The sequence below is a fragment of the Caenorhabditis briggsae genome (genome assembly GCF_000004555.2).
Source record: "Caenorhabditis briggsae complete genome, chrX, whole genome shotgun sequence".
NCBI classification, from domain to species: Eukaryota; Metazoa; Nematoda; class Chromadorea; order Rhabditida; family Rhabditidae; genus Caenorhabditis; species Caenorhabditis briggsae.
The window spans coordinates 18,713,750-18,737,714 of NC_013491.2; the positions used below are offsets into that span (position 1 = coordinate 18,713,750).

The 23,965-nt window shown below is 37.7% G+C and overlaps 3 protein-coding genes across 3 annotated transcripts; all 3 read right to left on the reverse strand.

Moving 5' to 3' along the window:
* Positions 1 to 7,107: 7,107 nt before the first annotated feature.
* Cbr-nhr-3 lies at positions 7,108 to 9,637 on the reverse strand (the record flags this gene model as incomplete). The annotated part of the gene is made up of 7 exons (XM_002645775.2): positions 7,108 to 7,209; positions 7,259 to 7,520; positions 8,399 to 8,586; positions 8,636 to 8,767; positions 8,814 to 9,229; positions 9,282 to 9,421; positions 9,471 to 9,637. 7 exons carry the CDS (start codon positions 9,635 to 9,637, stop codon positions 7,108 to 7,110), a joined length of 1,407 nt encoding a protein of 468 aa, XP_002645821.2.
* A 2,940-nt stretch (positions 9,638 to 12,577) lies between these two features.
* Positions 12,578 to 18,875, reverse strand: Cbr-ram-5 (the record flags this gene model as incomplete). The annotated part of the gene is made up of 15 exons (XM_045240530.1): positions 12,578 to 12,704; positions 12,768 to 12,907; positions 13,009 to 13,076; positions 14,064 to 14,317; positions 15,028 to 15,159; positions 15,220 to 15,389; positions 15,484 to 15,692; positions 16,617 to 16,715; positions 16,898 to 16,976; positions 17,026 to 17,089; positions 17,145 to 17,246; positions 17,299 to 17,484; positions 17,536 to 17,672; positions 17,718 to 17,959; positions 18,785 to 18,875. 15 exons carry the CDS (start codon positions 18,873 to 18,875, stop codon positions 12,578 to 12,580), a joined length of 2,100 nt encoding a protein of 699 aa, XP_045093508.1.
* A 2,228-nt stretch (positions 18,876 to 21,103) lies between these two features.
* Positions 21,104 to 21,758, reverse strand: CBG28051 (the record flags this gene model as incomplete). The annotated part of the gene is made up of 3 exons (XM_045240531.1): positions 21,104 to 21,249; positions 21,295 to 21,373; positions 21,738 to 21,758. 3 exons carry the CDS (start codon positions 21,756 to 21,758, stop codon positions 21,104 to 21,106), a joined length of 246 nt encoding a protein of 81 aa, XP_045098638.1.
* Positions 21,759 to 23,965: the final 2,207 nt, after the last annotated feature.

Below are 23,965 nucleotides of genomic sequence, written 5' to 3' on the forward strand. Positions count from 1 at the left end.
TCGGCAAATAATTTGGACTGCATAAAAATTTCGGAGTCATTGGGATACAAAGAAATTTAGGGGTACAAAATCCTCAATTCGATAATACAAAATACCTGAGAAATTCACATTTGGTACCCCCGAATGTTGGATTTTGTACCTCTAAATCACTTATCACCCTCTTGTACCCCCGAATTGTTGTACCCTCCCAAACTGTGTGCCATTTTTTCCTATCTAGGACAACAACTGAGAATTTTTGATTCAAATTTATAAGTTAGGAGCTCTTCTATTTCAGATTTTCAGGTACTTTCCACATTTATAAATTCCATACTCAAAAGGGACCGGGCTGGACTTTTTTAAATGGATTTCTCTAAATGGTCCGTGTCGGGTACCCAGTAATTTATTTTTCTGTCGACTCAAAAAATTTCAGAGTCAATTAATATATGATACCAAAATTTGTGGCAAATATAACAAATATCGTATTTACAATTTTAACTGTGAAAAAAATGGGCCTACCGGAAAAACTCTGAAAATCCTGAAAATCGCCAGCCCTTCTATTTTTGAAATCCTCTAGGTTTTTCTCCATATTTCATTCTGATATCTTAGAACTTTCCCATGATTTCATCATGAAGAAGAAAATCCAATCTGCATCTAATTTCTGACTAATTTCCTGAAATCCCCCGCCAAATGTAATTTGAGACACACAATTCAAAAACCAACTTTTCCCCCAATTCTTGAGAGATTCTGATTTTCGTGGATTTTTAATTCATGCAACGAAACATGATCTTTTGGGCGGCGGTGTAGAAGCTCAGTGAGCTCTCTGATGTCAGCGGTTTTTGATGTCAATCGTTGAGTGTGATTTTATTAGGGCAACAAAACACAATTGGGTGAAAGTCCCTATGCAAAAGTTCCTGGAGAATGGATTTCGAATGTTTGCATGCTGTGTATGTTGTTTTTTCCGATGTTATGAATATTTTATATTCAAACATACAGTAGTACATGGCACTATATGTTTTGACCGTGTTCGACATTCTTTCCACTTGTCCTTTCCGACACTTTGTTTCGAATGACATCAATCTGTGGTTAAGATTCTGACATCATTTGAAGGAATTCGATTAGCTATACAAATGGAAGATCAAATGCAACTTCTACATGTGTGGATGAATGTGTGTTTTAATGCAAAATGCAAAAAAAGTTATGATGTGTTTTCAATTTCTGCTAAACGCTACTATTTTTTCCTTTTTTGATGAGCGTATTTGATGTGTATCTTTTAAAATAGACGCTGAATAGCGGGCGCTGGTGGAGAGGTTCAACTTGCGATGTTCATAGTTCAAAAATTAAATGAGGGGGGAGAAGAAAAATCATCAACAAGGATTTTTGGTCGAAACCCCCCGAGAAAACGAGGTCGTTTCGTTAGTGGAAAAAAACGACATGTCGGTCATTGAACAACTGTTTCTTCTAAAAGTTCAAAACAACTGCCAGCTCGAAGGTTTTCGCAAACGGAAGTGATACTGGACAATGATGAGAAGAGAACGGATGATAGGAGATGAGTCAGCTGATAGGAATGTATACTACTGTATACATTTACTATCAGCGCATACCATCACTATCGGAAACCAACTGATCAAAATGCATTTTTCCGTACATAGTTTGTATGGGGTGTGTTTGTAGGCTGTGTGTAGTGATAATGCGAACAATGTACAGTTCACTCGAATTTCAATCACATTAACGTTTTCGTGGGTATTGGTCAATCAAAGATGCAAAAGCGAGATCCCGTGTATTTTAAAGATATAAGCAACGTGGTTGTCACCTCATTTTCGGTCGTTTGGACCATTTTCAGGAGATCTGTCAAGCTGCTGTCAAGTTGCCGATTACGTTGAAAAATTTGGAGAGTGTAAAACAGACCTAGAGGAAAAACTTTGAATTAACACAATTTTTTTTTGAAATTCCCAGCTTTTCAGCTATGTGCCGATTTCTTAAGAAAACTTTTTTCAGGTTTCTTTACAAAAACAGGTAAAAAGGGGGCATTTCAGAAATGGACGAATAGCTGAAAAACTAGGATGTTGCGAAAATTTCTGTAAATGCAAAATTTGCAATATATACATATTCTACCCACTCCAAAGTTTTCATAATAATTGGAAACTTGACAGTCGAGCTCCAGGCTTCTAAATAATGATCATAATGGCCAAAACTCAACTAAAAACACATTTTTGTATCTCTAAATACACGAATCTTCTGAAAATTTTTAAATGCTAACAATCAAAAATCAAGCATTTCAAATTTTAAATTATGATTCTAAAAATCTGGAAATCTGGAAAATCTACAAAAATTCTGAAACATATAAGTTTAAAAAACTCATATTGGAACTTGGATGTTAAAATCTGTGAATCTAGAATCTTAGAAATCCTTTTTTTTCATTTTGGAAGTATTGAAGATTTCGAAAATCTCAAAATCTAGAAAATCAACAAAACACCCACACGTTTTAATGGAATTTCCATGTTTCTTAGTAACTATATGGCCAGATCAAGCAAATCGACTTTTTGCTAGCGTCCAGTATCTTTAAATTCCCTCCAAATGAAAATAATCGGACCCATAATTTGGTGGGTACCAAAATGCGGGGGTATGAAGTTCAAATAAATTTTTCTGAGTAGTTTACATCCCCGAACTGAGAATTTCGCACCTTCTAAATTGCTTGACTCTGAAATGACTCTTAAATGCTTTTACTCTCCGAATTATTCGCCAAAGAATCGTCCCAACGCTCTAAGGGAAACCCCTGAATAAGATTTGCAAAATTTATTATAAGAAAAAAATAGCGGAAATGATGAGTGCAAATTTTGACAGACTTCCTGGTCTTTTACACCTGCAAACTTCTTCCTGAAGAAAACATCATTGCAGACAGCATTAGCCACCCTCTGACTTTCTGGAAATAACTTTTGTTCATCTGATCCTTCTACTTCCTTGTATCTCTAGTTTAGTATAACGCGTGTATAATGTCACTCTCCCTTCCCCGCAGACACATTAAACATACTTCCCTACACTGCCCGCTGCTGCAAAAGCATAAAGTTCAGCGCGAGCAAAGGTTGAAAAAGGAAGAGAAAGAGCGGGTTTGCAGGAGTGTGCTCCTCACACCACTTGTCCGAAAACGCGTGTTAATTATCCCCAGAGATCAGAATACCAAGAACCTTCGTCTTATTAGAGGTGAACTTCATCTTGCACCCAAAGATCAAAATAGTAAAAATTCGTACGTGCAGAATTAAAGAGAATTTTTCATGTCCCTTTTTTCCCTATCTTCCTTCAACCTTACATTAACTGACCACAGCGTAAATTATGCCCTAGGGGATTAGTATAAGGCTACTCGTCTGTATCGAAAGGATGTATCAAAAGGACATGTATCAAGAGAATCAGATTAACGTTGAATTTCAACAGCTAGGCTTCACAGGATTCGATTTTCAGTGGGAGAAATAGACATCATCCTTTGAAGCGTAATCCGATGGAAATTTTTGACATTCATGGAGACTTGAGACGATCACTCTATACAAATATGCATAATCGACACACACAGACACACAGCCTATGACAAAGATCATCCGGAAGAGAGAGTTCCCCTTCCCCAGTTTGCATTGGATGTTTAGGACTCGGCCAATGACCACCTGCTTACGCATTCAACGGCCGGGGCCCCCAGCTGATCCTTGGAGTGTTGCTTAGATTGTTCAATTGCGAAGCGAAAAGGAATGTGATCTTGGAAACAACACTTGTCTTCAATTAAACACATATACAGGGCCCCCGCCAGTGTTTCCAGTTCTAATTATGTTTTTTGTTCTCAAAACAGAAACAGAACAAAAACAATTTGCTACCCTCTACCAGATGATAAAAGCGATGAACAGTTGTGTTCATTGATGATGAAACTGCAACCAACAATAGCGAAAAATGTGTGTAGGGGGGAGAGGAATGTCCAAAGTTCAGCGACTGGATAGGGCGAAGGTTACCCTCTCTCGGGTATATTCGGAGAAAAAAATCGTTGTTTGACGTCGATCAAGGAACAACTGTCCAACTGTCTGTATAGGTCAGAAAACCGTCGAAGAATCCGGAGATGCTTTTTGAGGTCTAAAAGATTTCAACGTGATTTTTATCGTGGTTTAATTTTGATTGTTTTCGAATTTGATGTACAGTACCATGTACAACAACGCATTTTCAATTTTGACCATATTCAAGAGCCTGGAGCTCGGCTGTCAATTTTCTAATCCCTTTCAAATGTTAGTGGTTGTGAAACAGACCTAGATTGAAAAGTTTGCATTCACAAAATGTTTCAAAAATTCCCAGATTTTCAGATATTTGCCAAATTTTGGAAGACACCTTTTTTCAAGTTTTCAAGTTGTTTCAGCTGTTTTCATTATCAAAATTACTAAAAACATTTTTTTAAGACCAGATGCTGAAAATGGCTGTAAATGTCTTAAAAAAGCTGAGAAAAATGGTCCAAAATTGGCTGAATATCGTCAAAAACCAAATCGTCTGAAAATAGCTAGAAATGACTAAAACATGGCTGAAACAACTGGTCCAAAATTGACTGAATATGACCAAAAAACCTAATTTGCTGAAAATATCATAAAAGCCAAAGTGGGCTGGAAATGGCTAAAAATGGCTAAATATGGCTTCAAAATTCTGTAACAATTGATGCAAAAGTGGCTGAATATGGCCAAAAACCCAAAATTGGCTGAAAATGACTGAAAACGGCTTCAAAAATTTCAATCAAACGGTCCAAAGTTGCTGAAGTATATGGCCAGAAGGACTGAACATATTCAAAAAACCAGAATTGGGTTTAAACGACCAAAAAGCAGCTTCCAGATTTTTCAAAGTCTTAGGAAATTTGACAACCGAGCTCCAGACTTCCGAAATTGGTCAGAATTAACTAAAAACTCATTTTGTATTTTTTTAAAATAATCTTATTGACCGGTACTGTAGATATGAACACTATTGAAATGCTTTTTGATGTTTGAAAGATTTTATCGTGATGCAATTAGACCTGTTTTCGAAATTTCTGTATTGACGATCCCCCGAAACTTCGAAAGCATTTTAAATTTCAAAATAATGTCCCTTGTCTTCTTCTTCTTCTGCAGATAGATACCCAGTTGTTCATAGTTCAGCGATTTTTGCGTCGGGCGGGTTTTATTACACTGTCGTTTGATCAGAAGTCGGTCAGTGAACAACTGTTCTTTAGCTTCCATCCCTTTTGCAGACGTGTAGACAGATTTACTTCTTCGAAAAAAAAATCGAATGATTCTGGTTTCTCCCCACTGCTTGTTTCATACATAATCTTTGGCGCCAGAAGAAAGGCCATAATTGTTCTTATCTCCATAGATCAGAAAATAAATTCCAATCAGATTTGGCCGTGTTTTACGAGTGAAAGAGAGAAAATAAGAGATGAAAGATTCTTCGGCCCCTGGTTTCTTTTTTATGAGGGTGAGGTTTGTATTTCTATTCTATTCTTCAAGTCTAATGATGACTATCAGCAAACTTTAAATTGTTCAAAGTTGTTTGACGTTGAACATTGGTTGACAGCAGCATTATGCATTTTTTCCAATCGAAACGGGTATAACACACAAGGAAGAACAGGTTCTCACAAATCGAGATACACAAACTACAAGGGAGTGTGAAATTGAGAGAAACAAATAGATAGAATTGTTTGTTTTCTAGCATCATTATGTTTGTCAAATGTCCTTTTCTAGACGAAGCATGCATCATCACCCCGCATCTTTTGATTCCTAGCGGTCAGATAGCGTCATTTTAGCCTTTCGCTCTTTCTCTCTCTCTCTCTGGGCGACCAATCTATTCCTGGAAGAGATGAAAAAAAAAACACAGAAACCTTGTGATCCACTTCTAGGAAAATTGGGTTTTTTTTGCAGTGTGTCATAAACACAGAAAACTGCCCCTCGTGTGTTCAAAAACCAAAAAGTAGTTGGTCTTTTATTACGACCATCAAACCAGGCAGGCGACACAGGATGTTTTTTGACAAATTTGCAATACATTGATTTTCAGAACAGCGAGTGTGTATTTTTTAAACAAAACAAACAAGTCTAAAGACTCGATAAACATTCAATTAAGGATTTTTGTTTAGGAACTTGTTGGTGACCCATGCATGTGACTTCGCATCCAGGAAAAACAAAACGTACAAGTTTTCATTCCAAAAAAACTTGTTGCTATTTCTGGGGGGAGCCCCTTGTGATACAAGTTGTTCTCTTTGATTCTTTCTGCTAGCAGTTGGTGTGTTCTGGTCACACGCAAGACGTTTAGCGCGGCGGAGGCCCGCAGAGTGCTAGAGAAGACCAAAGAACAGGAAAAGTAGGGGAAAGAGTGAAGCGTAAAAAGAGATCTTGGTTAGAATTCGATCGCGAAATAGCGAGGGCCTACTTCGTTTCGCAGAGAGAGGAGAAGAGACCAAAGAGCGGCGTGTTGTCAAAGTTTTTGTGCATTGCAGTAGCCGACCACTTGCACTCTTATTCATTGGTCTCTATGATGCTTGCCTACGTGCATGCCTCCATCTTTCCTTCAGCAACATTGAACGAAATAACGCAATCTTTGAAGTGAAGCAGGAAAAAAGAGGCATGAAAACTACTACTTCCGGTCTATATGCGTTTGGAGGAGGAAACTAGCCGTGCATGACGTTTTTAGTACTACTAAAGTTATTGACATTTGATGTGCGGATGCTATTTCTGAATCAGCCCACCCACAGGAAAATGAAGTAAGAAGAATAATAATAAAGCGATTTTTTATTTTCACTTTTTTCAAAGCATCATCAATCATACATAATAAAGTCATTTCAGAGGTAACAATTGCTTGGCAACATGGGGAGACAAAAAGTACACGAGACCGAAGTTGAAGACATAATTGAAGGGGAGAGATAATTGCAGAGATTTTTTGTGATCTGGGGGGACTCTTAATTAATTAATATAATTAATTAGTGACTTAGTGTGTGTGTAGACAAAAGACATTTGGTAACCCGTAATATGTGACACTGACATGAAGTATGACAACAGAATCGAGCTAGGCGAGAATTAAAGTTAACGGGAAGGCAATTAAAGTATGAACACAATCACAATAATAAATCTCAAATAATAGTAGTGTAAAAATTATTTACATCCGATCTAAAAATAGAAGCTCATCAAGCACATAATCAATGTCAAAGTTGACGTCTCTGCTCAGTTGGAAGAACGAGGAGAGGGAGTAGGCGACTCTCTGAGAAGAAGAAGATGAGAATTTGATCTTCTGATTCTTTCTATCTTACCGTTGCAGAGGCAATCATCAAAAGAAGCTGAGCGAAGCGAGATGTTGCTTCAGCATTTCCATGGTTGGCAATAAGATGAGAGTACAATGCACTCTGCACTGACTCTCTGGCAACAGCTAGAAGATCATAGGAGGCTTCCGATAATCCTTTCACATTTGGATCGAGCACCATAATCGCTTTCAATGCGACCATTTCTGTTTTTGTGACTTGTAGTCGTCGGAATTGACTGATGATTGTTTCACTCATGTTACGTCGGACATAGCTGAAATATATACATGAAATATTATAGGAAATGTTGCCAACAGGGAATATGCTTGGTCTTTGAGGCCAACCAAACCACAGGACACTTTTCTCTCCTCTCTTCAGTTCAACAATGATCAAAGTTCAAGAGATCAACGCCAACCAAATGAAGTCGACGCGGCGGTATACGCACTTTACTTTCCGCTGCAACCACACTCTTTAAAAGCCACGCTATTTTCGCGCCCTCGAATTTTCTCGTCTTTCCAAACACACATAGAGAGAGTGGTGTCATTTTCAAAAGCGGAAAGAAACTGCACTGCGTCTCTTGAATCAAACGATCACTGTGCTTTTCCCCGACGAGCTTGTGCTTTCCCCGGGCGTATGTAAATGTGTATTCTCTCACTCATTGATCTCACAAACACCAAAGAGCATTTTATTTTTGTTGCAAGAGTGTGCTCGCCGCCGAAAAAAGACCTCTACGTGAGTGTGATGTGATCTGATAGAGAGCGGGGAAAGACGAGAAATCAAAAATGGAAAAAGAGCTGGAGAGCAAAAAACAAAATAATATTTGTTTTCCTGCCTTATGATCTATTGTGCTGTCAGCAGTGGGTTTTCAATCTTAGATCTAAAAATTTGCTCATCAACATCATGGGGTTTTCCAAAATAACAATCTGATCTGCGATCTCAGCCACCCACACTTTACACTATTACGAAAAGTTGCATCTCTCCCTCGAAACTCATGAAAAATATGAAAAATGGGTTCTCTCGACGAAAGAGCGAAAAGCAAGTGAGCGGTAGACACACGCTGCAGACAGTCGACAAACAAATGATCAGTTGAAATGACGAGACACAGCGAGAGAAGAGGAAAGGGATGGGTTCAATGATCAGTGGTGCACTTACTCGGCTTTGTTTTCCAACAGAATGTGTTTCTTTTGATCCGAGTCTTTTGTAAACAGCAGCTGACTGGGCGGCAGTTTGTGTCCTGTTGGTAGGTAGATACTGTCGACTTCGGGACCGCCACCGGCGACTGATTGGTGACCACAGAACATGATGCAGAATGGGGCGACTACACTGCGAGCGATAGCCAGCTGAAAAAAATGGACAGAGTTCAATCAGGAAGTTTCGAAATCTTTGTACCTTCTCCAATGGGTGAAGATCAGCGACCGGTCGTAGTGTGTTGATGTAGTCAAAGGTGAACACGATCAATCGCCGAAGATTGGCTGACACACACTCGGCATCAGCGTCACCTTTGGCGCCATTGAAGTTCATCTGAATCAAAAATAATCAGTTTCAAATTTGAAGTTTGGATACATACCAGTGCTCTTGTAGCGATGATGGATGGTTTTACAATAGCCTCTCCCATATGGGGAAGGTTTTGGATGTCGGATTCAACGTTGTCTTGAAGCTGTATCACGATGTTCTCAATTTCTGATAGCGTTGTTAATACAGATTCATCGAGGAACGTGGGTCGTGGTTCTAATGGAGCGGAGTTGGATCTTGAAGATGGCGAGTTGGATGAGCTGTCGCTATCATCTTTTAAGCTGAATTTGGTTAAACAAGGGAGATCTCCAAGAATAGAAGCGTTGGAATTTTTCTTAATAGATCCATCAGCATTTCTTCTTGGGTTCTTTTGACGGCCAGTCTTATCACGGTCAGGTCGGATTGCATCAGGCTCCATACCTACTTCTAAGCATTTTTGAAATCTACACGATCTGCATACATTTCTACCAGCTGAAAGAAGACAATTAAGGAATTCAAGAGGATAACGGTAGGTAGTACTCACCTTTATCAATTCTACACTTTTTGTTATACCGGCAAATATAGTTCTTTCCAGCTCTTACAGTTCTTCTGAAAAATCCTTTGCATCCAAAGCAAGCAACAACACCGTAGTGCCTGCCAGAGGCCTCATCACAACATACGGTACTGAAAAAATGACAAAAATAGAATTTGATCAGGTCATGATTAACCATACCATATCGTTGATTCTTCACCGTCACTTCCATGATCACCTATAGAATTAGGTGAGTAATTTCCGAATTCCGGTTTTAACAGGGTTTCCATATTGAATGTCTGACCGGGCGAGCCGCACTGTAGAAAGGCAGCAGCAAGAGAAAATGGGGTTTGTGTTTCAGTCATCATTGTTTCAGTCATTGTAGCTGAAAATTAGAATATAGGCTAGAAATGTTTTGATTTATAAGAGAAAAGAAACATGAGGAAGTACTCATTCTAAAAAGAAAAGATGATAGAAGTGATCGGAGAAGTGCAATGAGAAAAAAGTGAAATGATTATATCAGTTATCAGATGGTGGTCTTTGGAGGACGGGAGGACGGGTCGAGAATCAAAATCAAAATCATAGTGTCACGCACAATCACAGAAACCAGAAAACCGAACTGATTTCACAATATGGAATGTATGACTGTGTGCTGACTGATTGACTACACGGCTACGATCAATGAGCGATTGATCTTAGGGCGCTAAGACGACACGTATAAAGACAATTCAGATGACAGCCCATCAAATCGTACAGTGCGAAAAGAGGGACAGACTGGGACAGAAGAAGCACGACGAAGACGATGAGTAAGATCTTTGGTCAGTCAAAGATGCGCATCAGTTGATAAAATAGGGGAAAACGGTGTGAAAGAGAATGGGAGAGAAGAGACTGTACCAGCGGAAGGAAGGTGAAGAGATCAATTCGCCTAAACGAATAATAATGAAAGGGGGGTTCTTATCAGTACACCTAATGCAATTGAACTATTAACAGAAGACATCCCCCTTTACAAGAAAAATGGGCGTGTAGCATTGTCTAGCATACAGTCATGTCGTGCAAAGGACAAAGTTATATGATGAAATGGAATCAAGAGACGAATCAAGAGTATGATGATGTTTTAAGGAACTGACTGACTGAATAGGGAGCATAGGACCGAAGGGGCGGGTCGATGGGGTGTGGTTTGTGCGACGGACCCATAGGCGGAGAATATTTTAAGGGGTTAGGAAGAGGGCGCAAGAGTAGAAGCTTTTTCCCTTCATCTTCTTCAGAGATAAAAGGCGGGGAGTACGATGGAAGAGAAAGGAAAACGAAGACCAATTGTAAAAAGACTGGGAAAAACGAGGAATAGGGGAGGGAGGTCTCTTCCAAGCGAGCGGTTAATGTTCAGAGATCAATAGAACAGTGGGCGTGGTTCTAAAACACAGTCAGTAGTCTATTCTATAGCAGCTAGTATATTGCGCGGATTTCGCAATTGGTCGGTTCGAGGCGGAGCTTCCCCGCCCGACGACAAGCAAGCTGATCGTTGAAGTGAGCACACCCCAGCGATCATCGAAATGAACAAACTACTAGAGAATGCGGGGCCTCAGAGGAAGGAGGAGGGGCGCTGGGAAAGGGGTGGAGGCAGTAGGGGGACCCCGGGAATATAGAGATGAAACATTATTTTGAAGGAAAAACCGAAACCCGCCCCAATCTTTGATCAGTTTCGAGGTTTGATTCCTGTTCCTAAAGTATCATAGGTCACATTTTAATTGATGGAAGTGATGGCGAAAAACTTGATTGTGTCAATCCTGGACAAACCAACCAGCAACCCATCAGACATTGCCGTTTTGCTGAATCGGAAGGAGAACATGGATCACAGAACTACATGATGGAGAGTGAAAAACAGAATTTTTTCGATTTTTTCCAAGTGGTAAATACAACCAGGCTTAAGGAATGTGATGTTTTCATTTTTCCACCTTTGATTTCCAAGTTCAGGTTCAGAATGCCACGGGGGTGGGGGATTTTGGAAAATAATAGACCCCTTTTTCTTATTCATACAGTACTAGGTGGTTTTAAGCTTTTTCAGGAGTCCGGAGCTCTGTTGTCCAGTATCCGATGATTTTAAAAATGTTTGAGGTTTTAAAACATACCCAGATTGAAAATTTTGCATTTACAGAAATTTTTGAAAATTCCTAGTTTTAAAGATATTTGCCGATTTCTGAAAGACACCTGTTGTTCATGTTTCCAGTACAAAAACGGGTTCTTCTGAAAATCGGCAAATATCTGAAAAACTAGGAAATATAAAAAAATTCTGCGAATGCAAAGTTTTCAATCTAGGCCTGTTTTACATCCTCCTAAGCTTTTAAAGTGATCGCAAACTTGACAGCCGAGGTTCAGACTCCTGAAAATGACCGAAAATAGCCTGAAAAATACGTTTTTGTACATTTTATTGATCGCTACTGTAGTTTCCAACCAATTATACTTAATTATATGATTCACCACACCCAAGACAGAAAAGAGAAGGAAGTTTAGGAGATCAGTAAAACCATAAAACAGTTTGGTTCCAAAAAAAGAAAGATAGAAAGAGAAAGAATCATACCACACCTGCCACCCCGCGTCCTCACAGATCAAAAATGACCAAAAACTGTTTCAAGTCGACTTTTAAAAACGTGTTCTGTGCCGATATTTAATCAGCGTTTTGATCAGACGGGCCCATTCGGGAATCTAATGAACAATATACTTTTGTGTGTTTATATGACTGTGATCATGTTTATTCCGCTAAACTGAAAAAGAGTTTTTTGTTTGAGTGACGAATTGAACAAACAGTCATATACCTGGTGAAGAGGGGGAGAACTTTCAAAGAAAGACCTCCAAAATGAATGACAAACTGTGATAAAAAGTGTGTGGGAAGTTCGTTGAAGTCAGCTGTCTCCCCAAGAAAGTATGACGATTCTTCCGGTTTTGGAAATAAATCATAAATCAGCCGCCTTGTTTGAAGAGCGCAGGGGTGGAAAAACAATAATCAAAAGGTTTAGGAACTTCACAACCAATGTTTAACGTCTGAAAATTGTTTTGGATGACAATTTTTGATTTTTTTTTCAAAACAATGTACTAAAATGAGTGAATCAAACCGCAAGGGGTCATATTTCGTAAAAAATTGAGTTCTAAGATCAACTATGAGAACTGAGTTGGATTGAGTGTCGGGTTTCTGCTGCGGACTTTTTTTGATTTTATTTCTTTTCGACTGATTAACAGACCAGAGGATCCTTTAAAGGAGCGATCACATAACGTTTATTTGTGGGATTTCAAAAATTTTAAAAATATGATCATATCTATGTGAAATGGTTTATCTCTATCTCATTCTTATTCTGATTCCTCTCCTCGAAAGCGTCCGCGTGCAACCATGGATGATCCTGACTCAGGACGCGTGATTGTGTGACTCGCCGCAGTTCTTTCTCTCTGAAAATCATCCCATGGACATTTCAAACACATGAAAAACACAAAAATCAAACAAGCGATCACCTAAAACCGATCCACTGTGGTTTGCGACTTGAGTATCTGTACAGAAATAATGCAATCAACATCATCCAAACAATGAGCGAGGCGAATGACCAGATCAATAGAAGGTGCTCGACGCCCGACCATTTGCACTGTCTTTGGGACTAAAACACAGACAAATCTTGTGTTGATCATTGAACACTGACTTTGGACTCACTGAAATGATCGTAGCGTTGAAACACGCGGAAGTTTGCTTCTCCGAGACTATATCGCTATCATTAATGGCTTTATCGTCAAATCTCCAGTCTGCGTTATTGTTCACGAATTTGTCATCTGAATCAATTAATGAAATTGTCATATGTGTTACGAGGGAACCTCAACACATTCAGATTTTGATGAAAATTTCAATATTGTTTAGGAATAGCCTATCTAGACATTTCCGTGAATTTCAAAATCCCCTCTTCAGATTGAAACGAGTTGCAGTGTTGGATATAAATATATTTTCAAAAAATAGGGGTTTTCAGTTGATTTTGATCACTGTCGGCGGTCTGAAACTCGGCTGTCAAGTTTCCCATTATTTTGAAAATACTGGAGGTTATAGAACAGACCTAGATTGAAAACTTTCCATTTCCATAATTTTTCAAAAACCTCTAATTTGTTAGTTATTTGCCGATTTCTGAAAGAGACTCTTTTACCTGTTTTGGAACTGAAAACGGTTGTAAAAAGGTTTCCTTCAGAACTCGGCGAATAACTAAAAAATTAGGAATTTACGAAAAATTCTGTGAATTCAAAGTTTTTTTTATAGGTATGTTTCATGACATCCAACATTTTCAAAGTGATCGGGTTTGATAGCCAAGATCCAGACTCCTGACTGTGGTCCAAATCAACTGAAAACCCGGGTTTCTCATATATTAATTGCCAGCACTGTATTTTTTTAGTTTCAGAATCAAAAATCGCGTTTTCAGAAGGTTTAAAAGGCCATTTTCTTAACTTCTAAGATGTTTCAGATTATGATTTTCTGTAATATACTTAGAATTAAATGAAATGTCATATTTCAGACTTATTTTTTTGAAAATTTTGTCCAATATTTTGAATTTTTCCAACAATTTTCTGTATAACACAACAAGCTCCATGTTCTGAAACGACCTAGAAATTGAAAAATGCATGTCTTTGCACTGAAAATCCGATTTTAGATAATAGTGTAACCGAGATAACTATACTGAAACTAGCGAGCTGTTTCTAAAACTCTCAGATGTGTCTAGAAAGGCTATTCTTGACCTATCCTAAGGTGACGAGGTTCTTCATATTCTTCCAACCTACATTTTTTAACGGTAGGTACACTATGGGTTACGTTTCTTATAGATTTCGTTGAGTTTGGTGGTTGTGGTGTTGTGCTACTTTCCGCAGGTGCATATGGAGTCGTTGGAGTTAGCTTTTTGGCCGAAGTGGTGGAGTAGAATTTCAAGTTGACCGCCGTAGCCGTAGCAGGTGTCGTTTGCGTCATTTCCACAAGTGCATTTCCTTTTTCAAACGATTTCTTCTTGGTATTCAAAAGTTCCGTGACCTTGTGAATACTGAAACCAGAAATCATGTTTGATGTTCACTAAAAAAACTGAACTCCTAGAAGAAAGTAAATATGATGTTTGTTGGATGAGACTCGACCTCTGAATACCATCTTTGATTCGAGAAAAAAGGGGAAAATAAAACTACTAACGACCACCGGTCCACATTTTCAGTGTTGGTGAACACAACATGATGTCTGGTGTTTGCTAATCCGTTTGTTTTTTTTTTATCAACTATCATCAACAAGACAAAGTTGTACAGAATCATAACACGCTGGAAGATTTAGGGAGTTTTCGAAATTCAAAAAATTTCAAATTAGTGGAACTATCTTTGGATGTATGGCTTGAGATTATCTTGAAATGATCAAGATCGATCGAAATAATCAAAATAAACAATTGAATTATTATTTGATTGTTTTGAGATATTAAACTGTTGCGAACTGCGAAGAAATGTACATTACCAGTCCATAACATATACAAACGCAAATTTTTATGTTGGTTTTCGGCCATTTTGATCATTTTCAAAAGTCTATAACTTGGCTGTCAAACTTTCTATCATTTTGAAAATTTTAGAAGATGTAAAACAGACCAAGATAGAAAACTTTGCATTCCCATAATTTTTTGGAAACTGCTAGTTTTTTAGCTATTGGCAACTTTTTGATATCATTAATAAACAATTTTGCTTTTGTTCCGCTAAACTTCTATCACTATTCGGATCTTACTTAAAGCTTTTAGTAGACGACGTCATTGTTGTTGTTGTGGGGACCATCATGGTGGCGCTTGGAGTTGTTGTCGTAAAAACTAGTGGAGATTGTGTTGTGTCTTCCAGCACTCCATTCTTGTTGTTTTCGTTCCTGCAAGGCAACCAAAATTTTTGGTGCCCAAAGAACACAGATCAAAAAATGAAGATTTACTTATTCTGCTTCATGAATTTTTCCGTTTTCAGCGGTTCCTTCTCCTTGTGCGGAAACACTTTTTGCACGGCCTCTTGCCGCAGATGCATTTCTTTTTGCACATTCAGAATTGGCTCCGAATTTAGACTGCTGCCAAAGGTTATAGTTTCGATGAACTCCTCGTGTGAGTCCTGGAAAATTGAAAATAAGGGGAAAGGGATAGGAAATAAGAGATGAGAGAGCATCATCATAAAACTCCAAACATTCAAAAGCTCAAAAACGTACTATTGGAGGACTGATGATGGGTTGGAAGGCTGATGAATGGAGAATGCGCGCTCCTTCAACTCTATTATTGTCAGGATGGGTGTCTGTGTGGTGGGATGATAGTTTTGGGATGGGTTCTCGATATGAGATTCCCATAAGAAAGTGATCAGCAGCATTGATAGGGATTACATCATGGAGTGTAGGATCCAAGAATGTTTTAAGGTGATATCCTGAAATTTTGGGTGCTTATTTTACCTAAAATAAAAATTTTCAGACAGAAGCCCACCCTACCGTTAACTTTGAGCTCAATTATCTCGATTCCTGTGAAAGATATAACAATTTTGTCAACCTTAAAAATATTGGTGATATTATGATAAAAAATTTAGCAGTTGGCAAATCACTAATACCTTTCACAGGAAGCAAGATAATGGAGCTTGAATGTGACAGTTTGGCCTCTGATGAGGAAATACGGTGCTCTCAATTATTTGAGGTTCAAAAATGGTTTTAAGAACCAATTTTCAACAGTTTCTGAGTTTTTTCAAGTGTCCGCTAATTTACGGGTTTACGCCAACTTTTGAAGACTGAAAGCACGTTTTAGAGATCTTAAAGAACTTTTGTGGGCTGATTTTCAAAAGTAAAACCTGATTAAGGACGCTAAGCTTACTGATTGGAGGCTAATAATTCTTTTAGAAGTAAATTCCGTATTTTTGATTTGTCATTCTTAATTTATTAAAAGCTAATGAAGATTATTGATCTATTATGATCACTGTTCGATCATCATGTATACTACGATGATTGATCTTTATGAAATCAGAGAGCAACAATGGTACAAGCCACTGAACATGATCCATAACTGGTTGCTTGCAACTAACAGACAATTTATGAATCAGATATCGTACACACTTTAATAGAATTTCCCCAAAACTGTCAGCTTTGAGCCGATATATCTTGTTTCCTTTTGTTAAATAGATAAGATACCAAAAAGTAGTCAACTGACAAAATAATAACTATAATATCAAAAATATTTCGTCTGTCAACGACTTTCTGGTATCTTTCACTGGAATCAAAATGAATTTTCTCAAAGTTCGTAGTTTTTTTTTTCTAATATTGTTTACGACATTTGGATCCGTTTTTCTAGAGCCTTCACTACTCACTTGGATGAAGACCATGTGTCTCGGTATATTGATTCAACTTGATTGAAAGCCAGGCTGAGCTGACTTTCAGCTTACTGTCATATGCAATGCTGGGAACACCTGCAAATAGTGAAGTATGGACTTTAATGTATTATATATACAAAACAATTTAGTTTATATACAAATTGAAAAAGCAGTTCAAACACATATTGTAAACAAAAATAAGTAGTTTTTATACAAATTTAGAAGCAAATTCCTTGCAACAAATTTACCGCTTTCAAAAATTCTATTAAAAAACTAACCTGACATTGTGGACTGTTCCAATTGATTTCGTATCGATCGATTCGTAATTTCCTCTTTGGTAAAGGCACATTTTGGAGGCTAAAATGCATATTACTTTGGTCACAAGAAATTCACAAGACAAACTTACGAATACCCGTTCCTTGCATGGAGAGCCATTATCGCAAAACTCCAGCGTACATTCTATTCGATATCTGAAAAATTACCATAAAAAAGCTGGCTGGCTGAGAAAAGCAAATTGTGGCAAACTTGTCATCGGTGAGAAATTTGAAGATTCTCGCTCTGGCATAAAGTTTTGGCACATGATCATTGTAGACAACATCTCCCATCAGTTCGGAATCAATAACACATCTGGAATCATATGCTTTTTTCAATTATGTTACCAGAGTTGAACAGAACTCACCCATTTTCATCGATTAAATGGATCACTTGGCCATTTTGGGAGAGTGCATTGCAATTGGTAAGAAATGTTTGAGTTTTCGCTGAATTTGGCAGTTTGCAACTCCATTCATGAACTATCGCATCTCCTACATGGAACTCCGTCATACTACTCCATTCAGACGCCATTCTCACCAAATGGGTACAATCCCTAAACATTGAAAAAATTTTAAAATTGATTTAAAATTCTGTAAAACCGTACGCAAAACTCTGAGCAACATTGACAATAGGCATGATAGTATTATCCAGGCATTCCACCAAAAACGTTCTGTCACTATTGGTCATCACCAATGGGTGAAAACCAATTTCCACATAAGCTTTCAGTATTCGTGAGCCATTCTGAATTCGAGAAAATTGTTCAAGACCTTAAAATAAATCTCAAACCTTTAAGAATGATGTATCTGCACATTTCATAATATCCATGTGAAATGTGGCGTTCTTTTGAATATTCGTAGAGTAATCATGGTTACATGCAGGTATGAATAATTTGTTATATACCTGAGAATTTTTGAAAAAGTGTGAATTTTTGGAACCAATTGCGCTTACAGATATCCTTCCTTGAAATGGAATGTTTGTGTTAAATGTGACGGTAATTAATTTAGATGAGCAGGTTACTTGTGGCACTCCTGGAAAATAGTTTTTTTTGCTTTGTATCCAAAGATACCTTGTTAAAAGGGTACATGGAATACTGTGGGACGTGTGGCAGAACGAAAACACATTTTTTGGTTATTTCTGCTCATAATGATATTCTTAAGGGTTAAAAATTACACAATTTGGGATGGCAAATTCTGATTATTTCAGGTGGTTTGTACCTTCGTCTTGTGGATTTTGTTCCTCCAAATCTTTTGTCCCCCAATGAGTCCAACATTTTTTCAACCTCCGAATTATTTGCCTAGGTAAAAAACTCTACACCCCAAGATCCTATGTACCCTCGATGTACCTGTGGATCCTGGTCTTATTTCAAATTATTACGGAAGTGTTTTTTTAGTCAGAAGAGTGTATAAGTGTTCCTAAGCGGAACAGCTTGACATAGGAATGTCAAGAACTGTCCTACTAATTGTAGTAAAAACTATTGATTGACCATCAAAATAAAAACATTTACAACTTTCTTGATTTTTGACTTCTCTCACAGGAATCAAGCTAATTGAGCTGAAATTGACGGTCGGTATCTCATTTCCTGTGATAGGAGCCACACCAGTCAATTTTCCGCTCAATTATCTCGATTCCTTTAAAAGATATCAAAAATTGGTCAACTGATAAATTATTTAACATAATATCACTAACATTTCATCAGTTAACAGATTTCAATCATCTTTTACAGAAAGGGAGATGGCTGAGGTCAAAGTTGACGGCTTGAGTGGGTTTCTATTAGAGGGAATACGGTAGCCTAGTCAAGCATTTTTCTAAAAACCTACTACCACATTTTTATTAACTTGAACTTTTCAACTTACCCATAACATGTGCATTATCAAAATCCGTGGAGACCACACAGACAACAAAATGAAAAACGAGTCCTATGACTTTTACTGTAGAATACTGCATGCTATATGGCCCAGAAAAATATCTAAAATAAAAATTTTGTGAAAAATGAGGAAATTGCGCTTGGATAAAGTACAAAATGTTCTTCGATTTCAAAAGAAGAAAGTCCATTCCAACAAATTCACCGGAATGACAAAAACGAATTGCAAAAGCCCCGATTTCATTATGTCTGTCTCTATCTCGATCCTCTCTATTCCTCATTTTTTCTTAAGGAAACTAAGAGAGAGAGAGTGAGAAAAACAACAAGTGGGGCTTAATAACACGCACCATCTCACTGTCTTTTTTCTCACTACTCCCCAAGACGCCACAGTACTTATGAAATTCTTTTGAGAGGACCTCAGCGCAGACAAAGGCAGATTTCTTGCAGAAAACACCCGATGACTCGTATTATCCACTATTGAACAAGTACTTGTTAGTTATTATTTTTATATTCTTGGGTGGTGTCTTTTTCTTTATTATTTTGTGTTTTGATATAATTAAAAAGTTGAAACTCAAAAAATCACAGAGCATCTGGTTACAATAGGGAGAATAAAGAAAGCAGCCAAGTGAAAACTGAAAATTGGAATATTATATCAGGAAACTCTATGGATGGATCTCATAGAATGAAAAATTCAAAAAAAAGCACTAACTCTTAAAACTCAGGGAGATCTTATAAATTGAAAAATGAGGATCAGACACAGCAACGGTTTTTGCTTCTAAAATGGGGACAGGGAATCGAGATCTATTACCCAACAGAAAACCACAAAATGAGCTTCAAACCATTTAACCGGATCGGTTAAATAGGCAAACAGTACGAAAAGCAATTTACTTTATGCCCCCCGCTTAAGAAACAAATCGAATTGCGATGATGATCGTCGACGGGGGGCGGTGGTTCTTTACCGCACTGTATTCGGATTGAGTGACATGTATACGAATCGAATGATTGCTCAATTATAGCCAACGATATTCCTTTCCCCTCTACCATATAAGCCTTAATTGCTTCCTTCTTTTTTTTGGTGACATGAATCATGGTTACGACTAGTCTTCCGCAATACAGTCGAATGTTGCCAAGATGAGACGGAAAAATAAAGAATAAAGGTAATAGAGAGTGTCAGCGCAGTCGGGGCTTGTCGTCTGGAGGGAAAACGTTTAAATTATAAGATCGTTGAAGCTTGCGGTCGGGCCGGCTTTTTTCAACCGGAAAAACGTAGCGGATGCTTTTGAAAATGATATTGATGACTGTAGAAAGGGAACATATATTGTCAATATCAATGCAATAAGAAAATGAATTATTTCATTTCAAAAAACAAGAAGTAGGAAAAGTTTGTAATTTTACAATTTCCCTTGCCATTTGAACATCGTCGATGAACTGGAATCTGTTAATTTCCAACTATTTAACAAAATATTACTTCAAATTCTGAAGTGCAAAATTACCAAGAACGATCCTTGAACCAGGATTGAGTATCGTATATCTCTTTCAACACAAAATAAGCGCTACTTGCAGTCTAAGTCCCAAGTCATCACTCTGAAAACTATGTTATACTTGGCAAAAAAATATTTAGAAACTCATCATGCGTGAAATGCACAAGGAATATCTTCCCATTATTTTTATTGAATCGGAATAGTCTCATGACGAATATCTCAACATACGGATGCCGTGAAATTTTTGAATGAGAATAATTAAATATTTACAGAATTTCCAGAAAATCAAAGCGAAGACGTCCATACAGAAGGTCGTCAGGTTAATAAATAAATGATTCTGAAGATAGTCATGGTTTTATATACTAATCGCTCCTTTAGTGTTGCAAAGTCGACGTTGCAAGGCCATGAAACACGGAAACCGTTTATATCCGGATTCTTATCAGAGTGACGTATCCGAGAAATGAATCTTGGGTCAACGTTTACGGACACTTATTTTATATCTTTGTTGGGGTTTGACAGTTTACTTATTTTCTTGTATTAGACTGCATCACCAGAAATCCGAAATCATAAAACGCTCAAATGATTGAAAATCACAAATGAGTTATTTCGAAATACAGTGTTTTTGTAGATGGATATTTCCAATTAGTCCCTTGGCATTTTTTTAATCGAGAATATGGTAGACAGGAACTTTAAAATGTATTTGATGACATAGCGTATGATGTCTGACATATGGAATTTGACAAATCAGAATATAAAATAATTTTATTGTTCAAGTAAGAAAGAATAAAATAAATTCAGAATTAAAAACATCAATGCCATCCTTATTCCTGTTATTTTAGCTTCACACAATTTGCTTCTCTAACACTTGCACTTTTACCAGTTTGCGCTTCCGAAAATGAATATGAGCCGAGATCCATTTTTGTTGTATCTGACACCCAGTGTAAAAATTCAATTGTTGCTGCAGAGAGGTAACATCCTAAAAATGATGATTAGAGAAGAAGAAGAGTTCCTGTTAACTTACCGATGGACTTTGAGTAGTCCAACATCTTCTCAAGATCTTCCAAAACATGAGCCAGCGTTAACACAACGATTTCATTATCCTGAAATCAATTTGTAAATACACAGCGTTGCCTTAGCCCAATACTTTACCTGATTCAGAATCCGCATCATCCTTTTCCTTCTTCAAGCTTTTTCTTATCGAAATCTCCGTTCTTGAACTTTTAAACTTTTTCCAGTTGTTCTCTGTACTTTGGCACGCTACATACCTAAACAATTTGATCGTTTTTGTCTTACTGTTTTTGAATCCATTCTTTCCTCCGCCATTTGAATGTTGCGGAAAATTAAAAGAAAAAAAATTAGTTGTATTTTTCAAAAAATGTTTCCAGATATTTTCAGCACTAAACTAAATTATTTGAAACTCTAACTGAAAAAAGATTTGAGAAAAGAAACGTTGAAGAATCTCACCTTCGGGTATCGTAATGTCATTTTGGCAGCTGTTTTTCAAAACCGGAACAATAAGCATATTAACAGGCAGATTAAAAATTATCAATAATTAATAGTTAAAAAATTTACAGGATTTTCAGAAAGAATAAAAACGAAGACGTCCATACAGAAAGTCGTCAGGTTAACAGATACATGATTTTGAAGATAGCCATGGGTTTTATACAATCACTACTTTGTCGGCGTCCCATTTTCGAGGTCATGAAATACGCAACCCAGTTAAAACCGGAACTATATCACGGTGACGTCGTCCATTGATATCGGCTTAATGTTCACTGACTTTAACTCATTTCTCAGTTGATAAACTGGTTCTGACCGATTTTTGAATTCGTTCAAAACATTTTACTAGCTTCCTGAATTTTAGAATGTTTCAATTTTCAATTTTCATTTTATTTCATTTTCTGAATACATTTTTAGCAACAGTTTCCAGAAGCAACGAAAAATGGTGAAAAATGGGAAAAACCCCAAAAAGAAAACAAAGAAAAATGAAAACAAAACGCTCAAAATTTGAATCATGAAGGCTACGGTACCCTTCGTACACCACAAACCACGCAAAAGTGGGGGTCTTTATTTGAATTGGTGGGGGACTATATTTGAATGGGTGGGGGACTATATTTAAATTGGAATAGACCCTTTAAAAGTGGGGGTCTATATTCGAATTGGTGGGGGGCTTATTTTGAATTGGAACAGACCCTTTAATAGTGGGGGGCTATATTTGAATGGGTGGGGGCTCATTTTGAATGGGTGGGGGATTATATTTGAACTGTTCCAAATGTATAGGTTGTTGGAGGTGGGGGGCTCAACTATAGTTCATTTTGGGGGGGGGGGGGTCTATACTTGAATAGGGGTGGGGCTACATTTGAATTCCGCCGGCATTTCTAAATCCTACGTAACTTGGTGCTTTTCTTTTCTCTCGGGTCGTATGTTTTCTGTTAAGATCAACGATGTTATTGGACACCCTTCTTCTGTCATTCCTTCGAATGTTCCACAGGGATCAGTCTCAGGCCCTCTACAGTTTCTCATTTTCATCAACAGCATGTCAAGCTGGTGTTAACAAGGTTGTAGATTGGGCTACTGCCAATAATCTTCCTCTTGCCCACTATATTACTACATTTCTTCGCCTAGGTTCCCATAACCACTCTCACCCTCTTAATATTGCTAGTATCGCCCTTACTCCCTCCTCATCCGTCCGGGACTTGGGTCTCATTACTGATCCCTCTCTCAAGTTTTCAGCTCAAATCAACAAAGTCTCATCCTTAGCTCTTCTCCGTTCCAAACAACTCTTAAAGTCATTTAGATCTAATTGTACGTCTCCTGATTTCTAAATTCATCTGTTCAAATGATATGTTTTCCCGTTTATTGAATATTGTTCTGTAGTTTATTCTCCACCTCCCTCTTCTCGCCTTGCTCTAAAACTAGAATCTCCCTTAAGATTTTGCTCTAAGAGTATTCTCCAGCGTTCTAATATCCAGTATAGTTCCTACTCTGATCGTCTCTTTATCCTCAGCATGTACTTTATTCGACATCGTAGGCTGAAAGCTCAACTAATTCTTCTTTTTAAATTTTTAAATGGCGCCGCCTACTTTCCTGACCTTAATGCACACGTCAAGTATTCCTCCCCGCGTCGCCCTACGAATTATTTAATTATTGTAAACCCCTACTCCTCTGACAATTTCTTCTCAACTATTCTTATGTGGAACGCCATCACTGTCCCAGTTACCCGACTTCTCCTATCATTTTTTTTTCTTCTCCTATCATTTTTTTTCATATCATAATTCTCCCGGTTTCCCTCCTTCACTCAGCTCGGCCTCGTGAGGAGCGTTTTCTGAGTCTGTATGGACGTCTTTCATGTCTTGCGCTGATAGTCATATTCTTTGTGTCAATAGCTAATTACAATTACAATTACAATTTTTTTAAGGTTCTTGTTTCAAAAACAAAAATGACATTAATTATTTGAAATCGGATATTTTTTCCCATTGAAAAGTCATATTTTTATTGAAAACTATAGCCACCAGGGCTGGGCGAGCAATCGGCTTTCGTGGGAAACGAAATGCAAAACACACGCATTTCGCGAAAAAAGTTGGCGGAGCCTCGGCACACACAAAGTATAGTGGACGGCGGAACCCGGGAGGTGTCGGCCGTTGCGTAGAATGACTACCCATCAGCGCGCATTAAAGAAAATTTTCTTTCGT